Below are 16,168 nucleotides of genomic sequence, written 5' to 3'. Positions count from 1 at the left end.
GAATGTTTAAAAAAATATGAACATAACTTTTTTTCACAAACAATTTACTTCAGATCCAATTTGTTTTATTTTACCAAGGGTAACAGGAAAAATTGGACCCTAAAAGTTGTTGCACAATTTGTCCTGAGCACGCCTATATCTCATATGTGGGGGTAAACCACTGTTTGGGCACACGGCAGAGCTCTGAAGGGAAGGAGCGCAGTTTGACTTTTCAATGCAAAATTGGCTGGAATGGAGATCGGACACCATGTCGCGTTTGGAGAGCCCCTGATGTGCCTAAACAGTGGAAACCCCCCACAAGTGACACCATTTTGGAAAGTCGACCCCCTAAGGAACTTACCTAGATATGTGGTGAGCACTTTGAACCCCCAAGTGCTTCACAGCAGTTTATAATGTAGAGCCGTAAAAAAAAAAAATTAAGGGCGAAAAGATCATTTTTGTGAAAATTTTTAATTTTCCCAAGGATAACAGGATAAGTTGGACGGCAAAAATTGTTGTGCAATTCGTCCTGAGTACGCTGATATCCCATGTGGGAGAAAACTACTGTTTGGGCACACGTCGGGACTCGGAAGGGAAATAGTGGCGCTGTGGAATGCAAACTTTGATGGAACAGTCTGCGGGCATCGTGTTGCGTTTGCAGAGCCCCTGATGTGCCTAAACAGTAGAAACCTCCACAAGTGACCCCATTTTGGAAACTAGACGCCCCAAGGAACTTATCTAGATGTGTTGTGAGAACTTTGAAAACCCAAGTGTTTCACTAAAGTTTATAACGCAGAGCCGTGAAAATAAAAAATAATTTTTTTCCCACAAAAATGATTTTTTAGCCCCCCAATTTTTATTTTCCCAAGGGTAACAGGAGAAATTGGACTGCAAAAGTTGTTGTCCAATTTGTCCTGAGTACACCGATACCCCATATATGACGGTAAACCACTGTTTGGGCGCACCGGACAGCTCGGAAGGGAAGGAGCACCGGTATACTTTTTCAACGCAGAATTGTCTGGCATTGAGATCGGATGCCATATCGCGTTTGGGGAGCCCCTGATGTGCTTAAACAGTGGAAACCCCCGCATTCTAACTCCAATCATAACCCCAACACACCCCCTAACCCTTATCTCAACCCTAACCATAACCCTAATCCAACCCTAACCCCAACACACCCCTAACCCTAATCCCAACCCTAACCCTGACATCCTAACCCTAATCTCAACCGTAAATGTAATCCAAACCCTAACCCCATCTCTAGCCCCAACCCTAACTCTAATGGGAAAATGGAAATAAATACATTTTTTTATTTTATTATTTTTCCCTAACTAAAGGGGGTGATAAAGGGGGGTTTGATTTACTATTTATAGCGGGTTTTTATGTTTGGCAGGTGTCACACACTAAAAGACACTTGATGAAAGGCTTTTTTCTAGCTTTACATGACTTGAGCCCTGCCTCTAGGAGCCTGTTACGAACTGTTCTTGGCCGTGCACTTCAACCCAGCTGCCATTTGCCATTCCTTTTTTAGGTAACCTGATGTCATCCTGCGGTTGCTGAGTGACATTTGAGTAAGATGACGGTCATCCCGGTCAGTGGGACAGCCGTTTTCGCCCTCTGTCGGTCTGTAGCCTTGTTGTCCCCAATGTGTGCTGCTTGACCTTGTTGTAATGGACTGTCGTCTTAGAAATTTTAAGGATGGAGGCAACATGATGCTCACTGTGTCCCTCTGCTAGGAAAGCCAGAATTCAGCCCTTCTTTTCCTCACTCAATACTTTTCTTTTCAACTCCTTTGGCATGGTTAAACATTATTTGTTCATTCCTATTACTTTTGGGTTATTACTAGCACTTGTTTTGTCATCCAGCTTGTCCTATTGAAAGAGGATTGTGAACACCACAGCAGGGTTTTTTTATACTTTCCTTCATTAAATAATTTGGTTCCGGTGATCACCTAATCAGAAGCACATTAAGTAGAAGGAGGTGTACACTGGAATTCAACTGACACTGGAATGGAATGGTTGTCAGACATGTAGAGAAGCTGATATTTATAAAACTGTGCAGTGGTCTCTTAATTTTTGCCAGAGATGTATATCTTACTGACTTATTTATAAGCAGTCATAAGTTCCTTGTGCTGTCTCACATATAATGAGTTGCTGACAGACTCCACTTCATCCTGCCAAGATACGAGTGTAAAGGATCTTCCAGCTGGAAAGCAGTGGGCTGAGGTGTCAGACTGATTGTTTATAACAGTATACATCATCCAAACATCAGTGTCACTGGAAGTGATAGGACATCTTGCTTCAATTATAATGTTCCTTGCCTGTACACAGCCAATGCTCATTCTACAGTTTCTTGAACTGATGTATCGACATCTATTTATTTGGAAACTAATCGCATTTGTTTGCAGAGTTATGTTTGTAACTAAATCAAATGTTCTTCAGACTTGCTGCAGTTATCACCAGGTTACCCAGCTGCCAAGAGGTAGGCATCATGCATGTATTTGGGCCATGTGCATGACCAGAGTCCAGATCACTGCAATACAGATATATGCTTTCAGCAGAGTGGAACTATACAGGGCACGGAATGGAATAAATCACAATGTATTTTCACTATACAAAACAGAATAAAAACAAACATTCATATGAAACTGATGGATAGAAAAGTGCAGGGGACCCATATATATATTGAATTGTTTAAAGAAGACTACGGTACATTTTAAATCAATTACTCATTATCAGGATTACTCATTATCAGACGTAGTTGAGTAGTGAGCAGTAGTTGTCATAAACCCATGATCAGAGAACATAAATCAAAGAAAAGATAAGACAGGTAGCACACAAAGCATTCAGAGTAATGTTATCCAATGAGGCAGTGCAGAGGAACGATTTTTTATTTTACAGAACAAATCTGTACAGTAAAAAAAATAAAAAATTAATATTAAAGAATCTGCTCATTTAAGTCACTGGTAACACAGGAGCATCTACTTCTATAGCTACAGCAATGGATCAGCAAAGATTAAGAGATGGAAAACATCAGGGTACCAATCCTTCCTGAGAAAATGTAATGTTATTTGCATAGCAATTTGAAATAGGTTGTACATTTCTTGAGCAATAATTAGCATGTGTCTGACTGTTTTAAGCACATTTTAGCTCTACATGGCCTAATCACTACATCTGACATAAAGACCTTCCTCTGCTCATTTTGTATATTTTAGATATCCTTTTCTCTGCAGATTGAGTCATACAGGACTGAAATATATACCAATCTGATAATACTGAGCTGACATATAAAAGCATAAAATAAGGTTAGAAAGTCCACAAGCTTTGGCGGAAAAAAAACTTGTAAAAATTAATGGACCTTACACAAAGTAAGAATACACGGTTGCTTTTATTTACTGATGTGATCACAGGACTTATAGGTTGCTGCCTTCTGCATAGAAAAAAATTCAATTGCATACAAACTGTGTACATTGTAAAAAATAGATTTTAATACTAAAAAGAATTCGATCCAACATCTGTAAATATATACAGTAAGATTTACCAACATGCAAAATGTGTAGACAGGAAAGTCCAATCGTTTGATGAAAATAGCCATTATAACATCCCTGACCTCATCTGGAAAGTTAGACCATCACTTGCTGTCGCATGCTGAAAAATATAACATAAAAAACAACGCTTTTAATAGACAGCCTAAGTCAGCTTTCCTGGAGATATTAATGGTGTCCTTCCCTCTACCTTCAAGATCTTGACAAATGCAAACATTAAATTACTAGACGTGGAAGACATAGGGCCTTGTTTACATGGACTGACCAGCGTCACTAAACCTTTACCGGTCGGCGGTTGTTTAACCCCTTAGTGACCGAGCCAATTTTGACCTTAATGACCAGGCCAAATTTTTTTAAATCTGACCAGTGTCACTTTATGTGGTTATAACTCTGAAACACTTCAATGGATCCCACTGATTCTGAGATTGTTTTTGGAGAAATATTGTACTTCATAATAGTGGTAACAATTGTTCGATTTGCCTTGCATTTATTTGTGAAAATATCGGAAATTCAGCGAAAATTTAGCAGTTTTCAAACTTTTCATTCTATGCCCTTAAATCAGAAAGTTATGTTACACAACATAGTTAATACATAACATTTCCCACATGTCTACTTTACATCTGCATAATTTTTTAAACATTTTTTTTCTTAGAAAATTACAAGGGTTAAAAGTTGATCAGCAATTTCTCATTTTTCCAACAAAACCATTTTTTTAGTGACCACCTCACATTTGAAGTGACTTTGGGGGGCCTATATGACAGAAAATACCAAAAAAGGACACCATTCTAAAAACGGCACCCCTCAAAGTCCTCAAAACCAGATTCAAGACGTTTATTAACCCTTCTGGTGCTTCACAGGAACTAAAGCAATGTGAAAGAAAGAAAATGAACATTTAACTTTTTTTCACAAGAATTTACTTAGAATTTGGGGCAAAAATTTTAATTTTCGCAAGTGTAACAGGAAAACATGGACCCTAATATTTGTTGTGCAATTTCTCCGGAGTACGCTGATACCCCATATGTGGGGGAAATCCACTGTTTGGGCGCATGGCAGGTCTCGGACGGGAAGTAGCACTGTTTGACTTTTTGAACACAAAAATGGCTGGAATCGAGAGTGGAGGTCATGTTGCATTTGGAGAGCCCCTGATGTGCCTAAATAGTAGAAACCTCCCACAAGTGACCCCACTTTGGAAACTAGACCCCTTAACGAACTTATCTAGAGCAGAGCTTTGAAGATACAAAATCACTTTTTACCCACAAATGTATTTTGGCCCCAGTTTTTTTTTTTTTTATTTTCACAAGGGTAACAGGAGAAATTGCACAACAAATTTTTGGGTCCATTTTCTCCTGAGTACGTCGATATCCCATATGTGGAGGAAAACTACTGTTTGGCAGGGCTCAGAAAGGAAGGCATGACGTTTTGGAACTTTAATGGAATGGTCTACGGGCGTCATGTTGCGTTTAGAGAGCCCCTGATGTGCTTAAACAGTGAAAACCCCTTGACAAGTGACCCCATTTTGGAAACTACATCCCTCAAGGATTTTATCCAGGGGTATAGTGAGCATTTTGAACCCACGGGTACTACACAGAATTTGATCACATTATGTCGTCATATTGAAAATTTTCATTTTTTTTCCACAAAAATGTTGTTTTAGCCCCAAATGTGTAATTTTCACAATGGATAATGGGAGAAAACGGACCCCATAATTTGTTGCACAAATTGTCCTGGACCCAACTATACCCCATATGTGCTCAAAAAACTTCTGGTTGGGCACAAGGTAGGGCTAGGAAAGGAAAAAAAGCTATTTGCCTGGGATAAATTGTGAATGCCATGCCCTTGACAAGTGAAAACAGCAGCAACCCCCCACAAGTGACCCCATTTTGCAAAATAGACCCCTAGGGGTATGTGCACACTCTGCAGAATGGTGTGCGGATTTTTCCGCACTGATTTTGATAAATCTACAGGGTAAAAGCACTGCTTTTTTCCTGCGGATTTATTGCGGATTTACCGCGGTTTTTGTGCGGATTCCACTGCGGTTTTCTATTATGGAGCAGGTGCAAAACCGCTACGGATTCAGCACAAAGAATTGACATGCTGCGGAATGTAAACCGCTGCGTTTCCGCGCGGATTTTTCCGCAGCATGTGCACTGCGGATTGCATTTCCCATAGGTTTACATTGTACTGTAAACGCATGGTAAACCGCTGCGGAAACGCTGCAGACCCGCAGCGTGTGCACATGGCCTAAAGGAATTCATCTAGGGGTGTAGTGAGTATTTTGAATCCATAGCTGCCTCACAGAATTTTAGAACATTGAGACATGGAAATATGACATTTTAGTGGTAAAAATGCAATTTTTGTATTTGTGGTAAACTTGTCAGGTACACAAGGGTTAATAAGTGAAATAAGACCCCACACTTCATTATGCAATTTCTCCTGAACATGGTGCTGTCCCATATGTTGTCAGAAATTACTGTTAGGCCATACATCAGGGCTTTTGGAGCACAGATTTTGCTAGAATAGTTTATATGCGACATTTGCAGAGTCCCTACGGTCCCAGAACAGCTGAAAACCCCCAAAAGTTACCCCATTGTAGAAACTACACCTCTCAATGAATTAATCTACGGCTGCAATAACTATTTTCTAACATCAACGCCAGGCTTTTTTCCTGGAGAATTGCAAAAATGCAAGTCTGGTACCCATACATTTTGTCCTCATACAGTGTAGATCCCCCTAATCTACATACTGAATATACTATTGTGATGTAGCATCTATCGCTAATAGATGCTGCTGCCATTTTATTGGAGCAAAAAAATTTTTGGCTGCAGCAAAATGGCGCTTGCGCGGTAGCATCTATTGGCAAGCAATAAATGCTACTGCGCATGTGCCGCCATTTTGATTAAGTGAATTTTTTTTTAACCCAGCAATATTATAGGCATAAATAGATACTTGCTACCATTTTGATGAAGTCACATTATTTTCTAACCCCACAGTAGTATATTGAGTATGTAAAATAGGGGGCAGGTCACTGAGGGATCAGTGACCTGTCATAAGCCAATACAGATAAATATCTAAGCAGAGCACCACAAAGCCCTGGCCACAGGCTGGTTTTGTGCAGGATAAATTAGGGGTTTTATAGGGTACATAATATTTTTTTTTACCGCTTCCAGAACAAGGCTGGATTACATTCTTGTGTTCTACGCTGAGCACTTACCTCAGGGTTTCCGTGTAAATCCCACAAAAATGTGATTCAGATGAAACGGAACCATCCACCATAATGAGGCAGATGTTGACATTTCGTACTCCATTTGGAGTCTGTTCCGGTAATATCCATTGTTTTAGACATGCAGAGATATAAAATGATGGGATAACGCCGGAATGAAGACCAGTGACTCGATCTGCCTCATAAATGATTCCATCCAGGGTTTTATCTGAATCATGGTTTTGGGGAAATTACACGGAAACCCAGACGTAAATGCTCAGTGGAGAGCACAGGATAAATGTGAGCCAAACCTTATTCCGATTTTTGAGTGGTAAAATGAACAAACAGACAGCAATACAAGAATAGTTCTTATTTTTATTTTTGAGGTGTTCACCGTGCGCTATACATGATAAGGTGTATTTATTGTTTGGGTTGGTGTGGTTACACAATACCAGATTTATATATATATATATATTTTTTTTTAAGTTTTGCTAATATCACACAGTAACACTGTTTTTTTTTTTAATAAAAAGTGGGGGGGTTTTGTCGCCATATTCCGAGAGCTATAACGGCTTCTTGTTTGGGGGACGAGTTGTAGATTTTTTTGGTACCATTTAGGGGTACATAATATTTTGAGATCACTTTTTTATTCAGATTTTTGAAACACAGAATGAACAAAATCCAGCAATTCAGTTATTGGTTTTATTTTTTAATTTTTGCGCCATTCACCGTGCGATAAGAGCAATAAGACCGATTTGTTTGTCAGGTCAGTACTATTACAGCGATACCAGATTTAGATTGTTTCTTATGCTTTGCTATTTTTACACACTAAAAACAACATTTTAGCAAAATAAATTTGCTTTTGCATCATCATATTCTGTAGAGCTGTAACTTTTTAATTTTTTCGCTTTTTTTTTTTAAGGGATTGTGTTTTGCGAGACGGTTTGGCATTTTCATTTATACCATTTTATTTAATATATGACTTTTTAATCGCTTTTTACCAATTATGCATGCTTTTTTTATTTTGCTTCATCAGAAATACTGCGTTTTGAGTGGCAAAACTGGTTTGTGTGAGCTTTTTTCTTTTTACATGTTTCATTTTACACTTTGTCACTGTGGGACATATATATATATATATATATATATATATATTTTTTGATCACTTGTCTCATACACTGCAGTACTCATGTACAGCAGTGTATGACATTATCAGTGTCTCACTCTCTATGCCTGGGAGAGCCAGCTTAGAGCTGGATCTCAATGGCCACCATACACAGAGGTCATCACATGACATCAGGCTACCATGGTAAGAATCGGGACCCACAATTCTCATTTCGGGGGTCCGATGGTTACTGAGGGGGCCTTGTAACCCCCTTGTAAAAACTTAAATACCATTGTCGTGATTGACAGCGGTATTTAAGGGGGTTAATCATCAGTCGCAAAACTGGACGGGTCCGATACTGAAAGAGGCATCAGGTGTCAGCTGTGTTTTAAAACGGCAATGGAGAATAAGTACCCTTAACGACTGCCGTTTTAATGCGTATCGGCAGCAGGCAGACCGTGGTAAACAATAGCGAACAATCTGTAATAGAGCGTTCAGTACTCATAGGCTGCCAAAGTTCTCGGCAGAAAGAGTCCTATTTCCACAAGGTAATGCACCGCCAAGAACAATGATCTTTTGTGCTGCGCAAATGATCATTTCACCTGTTGAACAAGTGATTTACTCGTTCATTTGGGTGATCAGCAGCAGAAAGATCATCATGAAACAAGCGCCCATAAGAATGCTCATTCTTGGTTATCTTTCCGTGTAAATGCACTTTACTCTGTTTTCTCTCTTCTTGTGAGGCAGCACTCTTGCAAGATAAACTTTCTAGTGCTGTCTGCTGTGGAAACAAAATATCCCCTTGCCATAGTTTAGGGAATAACTAATGCTATGTTCGCACGTTGCGTTTCTTGTGCAAATTTTAAGCTGCAATTTTTACAGCACCAGCTAAAGCTATGAGAGTTCAGAAATCTTATGCACACACATTGGTTTTTTTCCTGGCAGATTTGGGAAACTGCGTTTTTGGATGTCATTTCAGCATTTTCACCCACCCATAGAATGTTATGGGCAAGTGCAAAAACGCTGCAAAAAACGCAGGCATCGGATTTTGCTGCTTTTTTGGTGCAAAAACCTTAAGGCAGTTGCATCATGATTTTCTGGAGGGGCACTAAACTATCGGCATGCACAAGAGAACAAAAACACAGCAAAGAGGCAGCAAAAAAAACAAAGCAAAACCTACTTTTTGTAAGCAGCTTCTTTACTGCCAAGAGAGAAAGTTTTGCATGTGGGAAAAAACGCAGCAAAAAATGCAATGTGTGAACATAGCTTTACAGATCACTGAAGTCTTAATTGCTGGCTCCACCAATATGGGGCTCTGCAGAGCCCTGCCTGTAGGCACATGCATGATCTATACTTGATTCATTGGCTTTTTTTCCATCAGTCCCATAGACAATCATAATAAGTCGCTTTCTCCCGCAGTCTCATAGAAAATAAATGTAGCAGAAATTGAGCATGCACACTGCTGCCCATTCTCGGGATAAATAACATTACCTCCTTTCCTATAAAATGGTTAACTTTACATTGTAACAATTCTCAACAACAACCTTTTCAAGTCTTTAGCAAACGCTGTATGTGCTAAATAAGGAAAAGGAATATCTGGTTAAAAGAAAAAACGCAACATTAACAAATACGGCAAACACAGTGAGTAAATAGATAAATGTCAAGCAGCGTCCCCCGGCCATGCATTTACCACACTGATATCTACAGGAGCTGTATAACTACAGTTGAAGAAGAGGAATTCTTGCCTGGTTCCCCTACAGATTACAAGTGACTACTGGAGGTCCTATCTGCAGCTTCTAGGAGAGGATTTCATCAACCACTTAAAGCAGGATTACTACATACACACCTTATTGATATCTCTGTGCCGATCTTTGCTTACAATTTCTTCAAGTACTTCACCGTCTCCCTTAATAAGTCTGCACAAGAAACAACACAGTGCAGGTCAGTAATTTTGTATGGTCCTATAAGAACACAACAAATATATACAGTCTAATACAATCATTGGTTGTATTTGGCTATGAGTGTATATGAAAGTAAACAAGAGGTGCACTGTGCTCTAAATATATTGTACGTTACATGGGTAAAAACAAAAAATGTGGTATCTGGAAGAAAACTGCCGCTTTCACCATTAAAGGGAATCTGACAGCAGGTTTTTGCTATGTAATCTGAGGACAGCATGAGGTAGCAGCGGAGACACTAAATTCAACAATGTGCCACTTTTTTGGCTGTGTGCTGTTTACTTACAATAAAGGTTTTATTACAAGGTGATAATTACTGCTGGACTACAGTAGCAGGTGAGCCCTGGTCTGACCACACCCCCTCCTGTGATAAGCAGCTCACAGTCAATAGTATTAAAAACCGCTGTCAGAAAGTTTGCTAATCCTTCAAGCGCTTCACATGAATTGGGGTGAAAAATTATTATTTTTTTAATAAAATGTTCATTTAGCCCCTATTTTTTTTTTACAAGAGTTACGTAATAGGAGAAAGTAGACCCTACAATTTGTTATGTAGTACTGCTGCACTTGGGAGAGATTATGCACTTGGGAGAGATTGTAAGGACCATTTCTCTTATTACTCCTTGTGAGAATTAAAAATTTGTGACCTTAACATTTAAGTAGATAAAAATATACAGTACAGAGCAAAAGTTTGGACACACCTTCTCATTTAAAGATTTTTCTGTATTTTCATGACTATGAAAATTGTACATTCACACTGAAGGCATCAAAACTATGAATTAACACATGTGGAATTATATACTTAACAAAAAAGTATGAAACAACTGAAATTATGTCTTATATTCTAGGTTCTTCAAAGTAGCCACCTTTTGCTTTGATGACTGCTTGCACACTCTTGGCATTCTCTTGATGAGCTTCAAGAGGTAGTCACCGGGAATGGTTTTCACTTCACAGGTGTGCCCTGTCAGGTTTAATAAGTGTGATTTCTTGCCTTATAAATGGGGTTGGGACCATCAGTTGTGTTGTGCAGAAGTCTGGTGGATACACAGCTGATAGGCCTACGGAATAGACTGCTAGAATTTGTATTATGGCAAGAAAAAAGCAGCTAAGTAAAGAAAAACGAGTGGCCATCATTACTTTAAGAAATAGAGGTCAGTCAGTCCGCAAAATTGGGAAAACTTTGAAAGTGTCCCCAAGTGCAGTTGCAAAAACCATCAAGCGCTACAAAGAAACTGGCTCACATGAGGACCGCCTCAGGAAAGGAAGACCAAGAGTCACCTCTGCTTCTGAGGATAAGTTTATCCGAGTCACCAGCCTCAGAAATCGCAGGTTAACAGCAGCTCAGATTAGAGACCAGGTCAATGCCACACAGAGTTCTAGCAGCAGACACATCTCTACAACAACTGTAAGGCCGGGGTCACACTATAGCGTAATACGGACGAGATATGCGATAGAAGAATACTGGTCCGAGTGCTATGTGATTTTTCTATGGGGCAGCTCACATCCCCGATTTTTTCCTCGGCCGTTTTCAGTGCGCGAGTGAAATCGCAGCATGCTGTGATGGTCACCTACACTCGGCCAAGAATCATCTCACTCGCACCCATATAAGCCTATGGGTGCGAGTAAGACAGCGCACATCACTCGGATATAATCCGAGTGATGTGCGTTAAACGCTGACCCCAGCAATGGAGGAGATGGAGAAAGTCATTTCTCCGCCTCCTCCGCAGCTGTGCTCCGATCCTCTCTGTGTGACAGGCTTGGAGCACAGACGCATGACACTCGGCTCCTGACGCAGCAGTGCAGGAGCCGAGGGTCATTAGCATATCGCATCCGATGCTCTCACATCGGATGCAATACGCTAGTGTAACCCCTTCCTTAAGAGGAGACTTTGTGCAGCAGGCCTTCATGGTAAAATAGCTGCTAGGAAACCACTGCTAAGGACAGGCAACAAGCAGAAGAGACTTGTTTGGGGTAAAGAACACAAGGAATGGACATTAGACAAGTGGAAATCTGTGCTTTGGTCTGAGGAGTCCAAATTTGAGATCTTTGGTTCCAACCACCGCGTCTTTGTGCGATGCAGAAAAGGTGAACGGATGGACTCTACATGCCTGGCTCCCACCGTGAAGCATGGAGGAGGAGGAGGTGTGATGGTGTGGGGGTGCTTTGCTGGTGACACTGTTGGGGATTTATTCAAAATTGAAGGCATACTGAACCAGCATGGCTACCACAGCATCTTGCAGCGACCATGCTATTCCATCCAGTTTGCGTTTATTTGGACCATCATTTATTTTTCAACAGGGCAATGACCCCAAACACACCTCCAGGCTGTGTAAGGGCTATTTGACCAAGAAGGAGAGTGATGGGGTGCTACGCCAGATGACCTGGCCTCCACAGTCACCAGACCTGAACCCAATCGAGATGGTTTGGGGTGAGCTGGACCTCAGAGTGAAGGCAAAAGGGCCAACAAGTGCTAAGCATCTCTGGGAACTCCTTCAAGATTGTTGGAAGACGATTTCCGGTGACTACCTCTTGAAGGTCATCAAGAGAATGCCAAGCAGTCATCAAAGCAAAAGGTGGCTACTTTGAAGAACCTAGAATATAAGACATTTTCAGTTGTTTCACACTTGTTTGTTAAGTATATAATTCCACATGTGTTATTTCATAGTTTTGATGCCTTCAGTGTGACTGTACAATTATCACAGTCATGAAAATACAGAAAAATCTTTCAATGAGAAGGTGTGTCCAAACGTTGGCTCTGTACAGATAGACAGATAGATGGATAGATAGATAGATAGATAGATAGATAGATAGATAGATAGATAGATAGATAGATAGACACATCTGTGGCAGTCAGGCAAAATAAACAGACATGTGCATGAAGGTTAAAAGGCAGGCAACCAATATAGTAGTAATATAGTATGGGGGCAAGGCAATGTGAAAATGTATATGTAGTATGAGAGGAGAGAAGTATTGCAAATGTCAGCAATATATAGTGCTATAGACTGTCCTGCACATTGCCAAACACCGCCTATGTGTCCAGTAAAGGTAGCGAACATATGCGCTCATACTGGTATGGCCGCTGAATAGCACACCTGAATAAGTACTACAAGGTACAGTATTTTTTCGCTTTATAAGACGCACCTAATTATAAGACGCACCCCCAAATTTGGTGAAGAAAAAGACAAAAAAATATTTTTTTTATGTAAAATGAGGGGTCTGTCTTATATTGCCAGTGTCCGTCTTACAAATCATATGTCCCTCATCCTGGTATCTATATAACCCCCATCTTTGTGCTGGCACATGCCCCCCCTATGCTGCTGTCAGGCACATGCCCACCATGTCACTATATGCCCCCCTGTGCTGGTGGCAGACACATGGCCCCCCGGTCACTATATGCCCCCTGTGCTGCTGGCAGGCACATGCCCCCGGGGTCACTATATGCCCCCCTGGTCACAATATGTCCCCGTGTGCTGGCAGACATGCCCCCCCTGGGTCACTATATGCCCCCCTGTGCTGGCAGGCACATGCCCCCCTGGTCACAATATGTCCCCTTGTGCTGCTGGCAGGGACATGCCCCCCCGTGCTGCTGGCAGGCACATGCCCCCCCGTGCTGCTGGCAGACACATGCCCCCCCGTGCTGCTGGCAGACACATGCCCCCCCGTGTGCTGCTGGCAGACACATGCCCCCCCTCGTGCTGCTGGCAGACACATGCCCCCCCTCGTGCTGCTGGCAGACACATGCCCCCCCTCGTGCTGCTGGCAGACACATGCCCCCCCTCGTGCTGCTGGCAGACACATGCCCCCCCTCGTGCTGCTGGCAGACACATGCCCCCCCTCGTGCTGCTGGCAGACACATGCCCCCCCTCGTGCTGCTGGCAGACACATGCCCCCCCCCTGCTGCTGGCAGACACATGCCCCCCCCCTGCTGCTGGCAGACACATGCCCCCCCCCGTGCTGCTGGCAGACACATGCTCCCCCCGTGCTGCTGGCAGACACATGCCCCCCCCCCTGCTGCTGGCAGACACATGCCCCCCCCCCCGTGCTGCTGGCAGACACATGCCCCCCCCGTGCTGCTGGCAGACACATGCCCCCCCCCCGTGCTGCTGGCAGACACATGCCCCCCCCGTGCTGCTGGCAGACACATGCCCCCCCCGTGCTGCTGGCAGACACATGCCCCCCCCGTGCTGCTGGCAGACACATGCCCCCCCCCCCGTGCTGCTGGCAGACACATGCCCCCCCCCCCGTGCTGCTGGCAGACATGCCCCCCCCCCCCCTGCTGGCAGACACATGATAAAATAACCAACACTTAACTCACCTTCCGATGATGGCTCCATGCTCACAGCTCCTCGGTTGTGCTTCCTGTTTCCTAGGCATCGGATCATGTGCCCTGGGCACACAGTGATGTCATCACTGTGCCGATCACATGATCGGATGTCAGCACAGACACAGGAAGCACAACGAGGAGCTGTGAGCACGGAGCCATCATCGGAAGGTGAGTTAAGTGTTTGTTATTTTATCATGTGCGTGCCAGCAGCACAGGGGGAGGGAAGCATGTGCCTGCCAGCAGCACGGGGGGGGGGGGGGCGTATAGCAGTGACTGGGGGACCATATTCATGATGAGAGGGGGGAGATGCAGGCACATGTAATATTTTTTTTTATGTAAAATGGGGGTCTGTCTTATATTGCCAGTGTCCGTCTTACAAATCATATGTCCCTCATCCTGGTATCTATATAACCCCCATCTTTGTGCTGGCACATGCCCCCTTATGCTGCTGTCAGGCACATGCCCACCATGTCACTATACGCCCCCCTGTGCTGGTGGCAGACACATGGCCCCCCAGTCACTATATGCCCCCTGTGCTGCTGGCAGGCACATGCCCCCGGGGTCACTATATGCCCCCCTGGTCACAATATGTCCCCTTGTGCTGCTGGCAGGAACATGCCCCCTGTGCTGCTGGCAGGCACATGTCTCCCCCCCCCCCCAGGTCACTATATGCCCCCCTGTGCTGGCAGGCACATGCCCCCCTGGTCACAATATGTCCCCCTGTGCTGGCAGACATGCCCCCCCTGGGTCACTATATGCCCCCCTGTGCTGGCAGGCACATGCCCCCCTGGTCACAATATGTCCCCTTGTGCTGCTGGCAGGGACATGGCCCCCTGTGCTGCTGGCAGGCACATGCCCCCCTGTGCTGCTGGCAGACACATGCCCCCCCGTGCTGCTTGCAGATACATGCCCCCCCCCCGTGCTGCTGGCAGGAACATGCCCCCGTGCTGCTGGCAGACACATGCCCCCCCCGTGCTGCTGGCAGACACATGCCCCCCCCCCCCCGTGCTGCTGGCAGACACGCCCCCCCCCCCCCCCTGCTGGCAGACACATGATAAAATAACCAACACTTAACTCACCTTCCGATGATGGCTCCATGCTCACAGCTCCTCGGTTGTGCTTCCTGTTTCCTAGGCATCGGATCATGTGACCTGGGCACACAGTGATGTCATCACTGTGCCGATCACATGATCGGATGTCAGCACAGACACAGGAAGCACAACGAGGAGCTGTGAGCACGGAGCCATCATCGGAAGGTGAGTTAAGTGTTTGTTATTTTATCATGTGCGTGCCAGCAGCACAGGGGGAGGGAAGCATGTGCCTGCCAGCAGCACGGGGGGGGGGGGGGGGGGGGCGTATAGCAGTGACTGGGGGACCATATTCATGATGAGAGGGGGGAGATGCAGGCACATGTAATATTTTTTTTTATGTAAAATGGGGGTCTGTCTTATATTGCCAGTGTCCGTCTTACAAATCATATGTCCCTCATCCTGGTATCTATATAACCCCCATCTTTGTGCTGGCACATGCCCCCTTATGCTGCTGTCAGGCACATGCCCACCATGTCACTATACGCCCCCCTGTGCTGGTGGCAGACACATGGCCCCCCAGTCACTATATGCCCCCTGTGCTGCTGGCAGGCACATGCCCCCGGGGTCACTATATGCCCCCCTGGTCACAATATGTCCCCTTGTGCTGCTGGCAGGAACATGCCCCCTGTGCTGCTGGCAGGCACATGTCTCCCCCCCCCCCCAGGTCACTATATGCCCCCCTGTGCTGGCAGGCACATGCCCCCCTGGTCACAATATGTCCCCCTGTGCTGGCAGACATGCCCCCCCTGGGTCACTATATGCCCCCCTGTGCTGGCAGGCACATGCCCCCCTGGTCACAATATGTCCCCTTGTGCTGCTGGCAGGGACATGGCCCCCTGTGCTGCTGGCAGGCACATGCCCCCCTGTGCTGCTGGCAGACACATGCCCCCCCGTGCTGCTTGCAGATACATGCCCCCCCCCCGTGCTGCTGGCAGGAACATGCCCCCTGTGCTGCTGGCAGGCACATGCACCCC

The 16,168-nt window shown here is 44.4% G+C and overlaps 1 protein-coding gene across 3 annotated transcripts in view; it reads right to left on the bottom strand.

Annotated features, from left to right (window-relative positions):
• Window positions 1-2,853: 2,853 nt before the first annotated feature.
• ARL6IP4 (ARF like GTPase 6 interacting protein 4) overlaps window positions 2,854-16,168 on the bottom strand; it is a 30,970-nt gene continuing 17,655 nt past the window's right edge. For all 3 annotated transcript variants that reach the window (XM_077293179.1, XM_077293181.1, XM_077293180.1), the window contains exons 5-6: window positions 9,671-9,740; window positions 2,854-3,626 (exon numbers count right to left, since the gene is read on the bottom strand). In XM_077293179.1, coding sequence (XP_077149294.1) covers window positions 3,573-3,626; window positions 9,671-9,740 — 124 coding nt within the window. In that variant the 3' untranslated portion in view covers window positions 2,854-3,572. The remainder of the gene's footprint in view (window positions 3,627-9,670; window positions 9,741-16,168) is intronic.

The sequence above is a fragment of the Ranitomeya variabilis genome, chromosome 1 (genome assembly GCF_051348905.1).
Source record: "Ranitomeya variabilis isolate aRanVar5 chromosome 1, aRanVar5.hap1, whole genome shotgun sequence".
NCBI lineage: Eukaryota > Metazoa > Chordata > Amphibia > Anura > Dendrobatidae > Ranitomeya > Ranitomeya variabilis.
The sequence above is the reverse complement of the archived record's forward strand: the minus strand, read 5'-3'. Positions and strand labels throughout refer to the sequence as shown.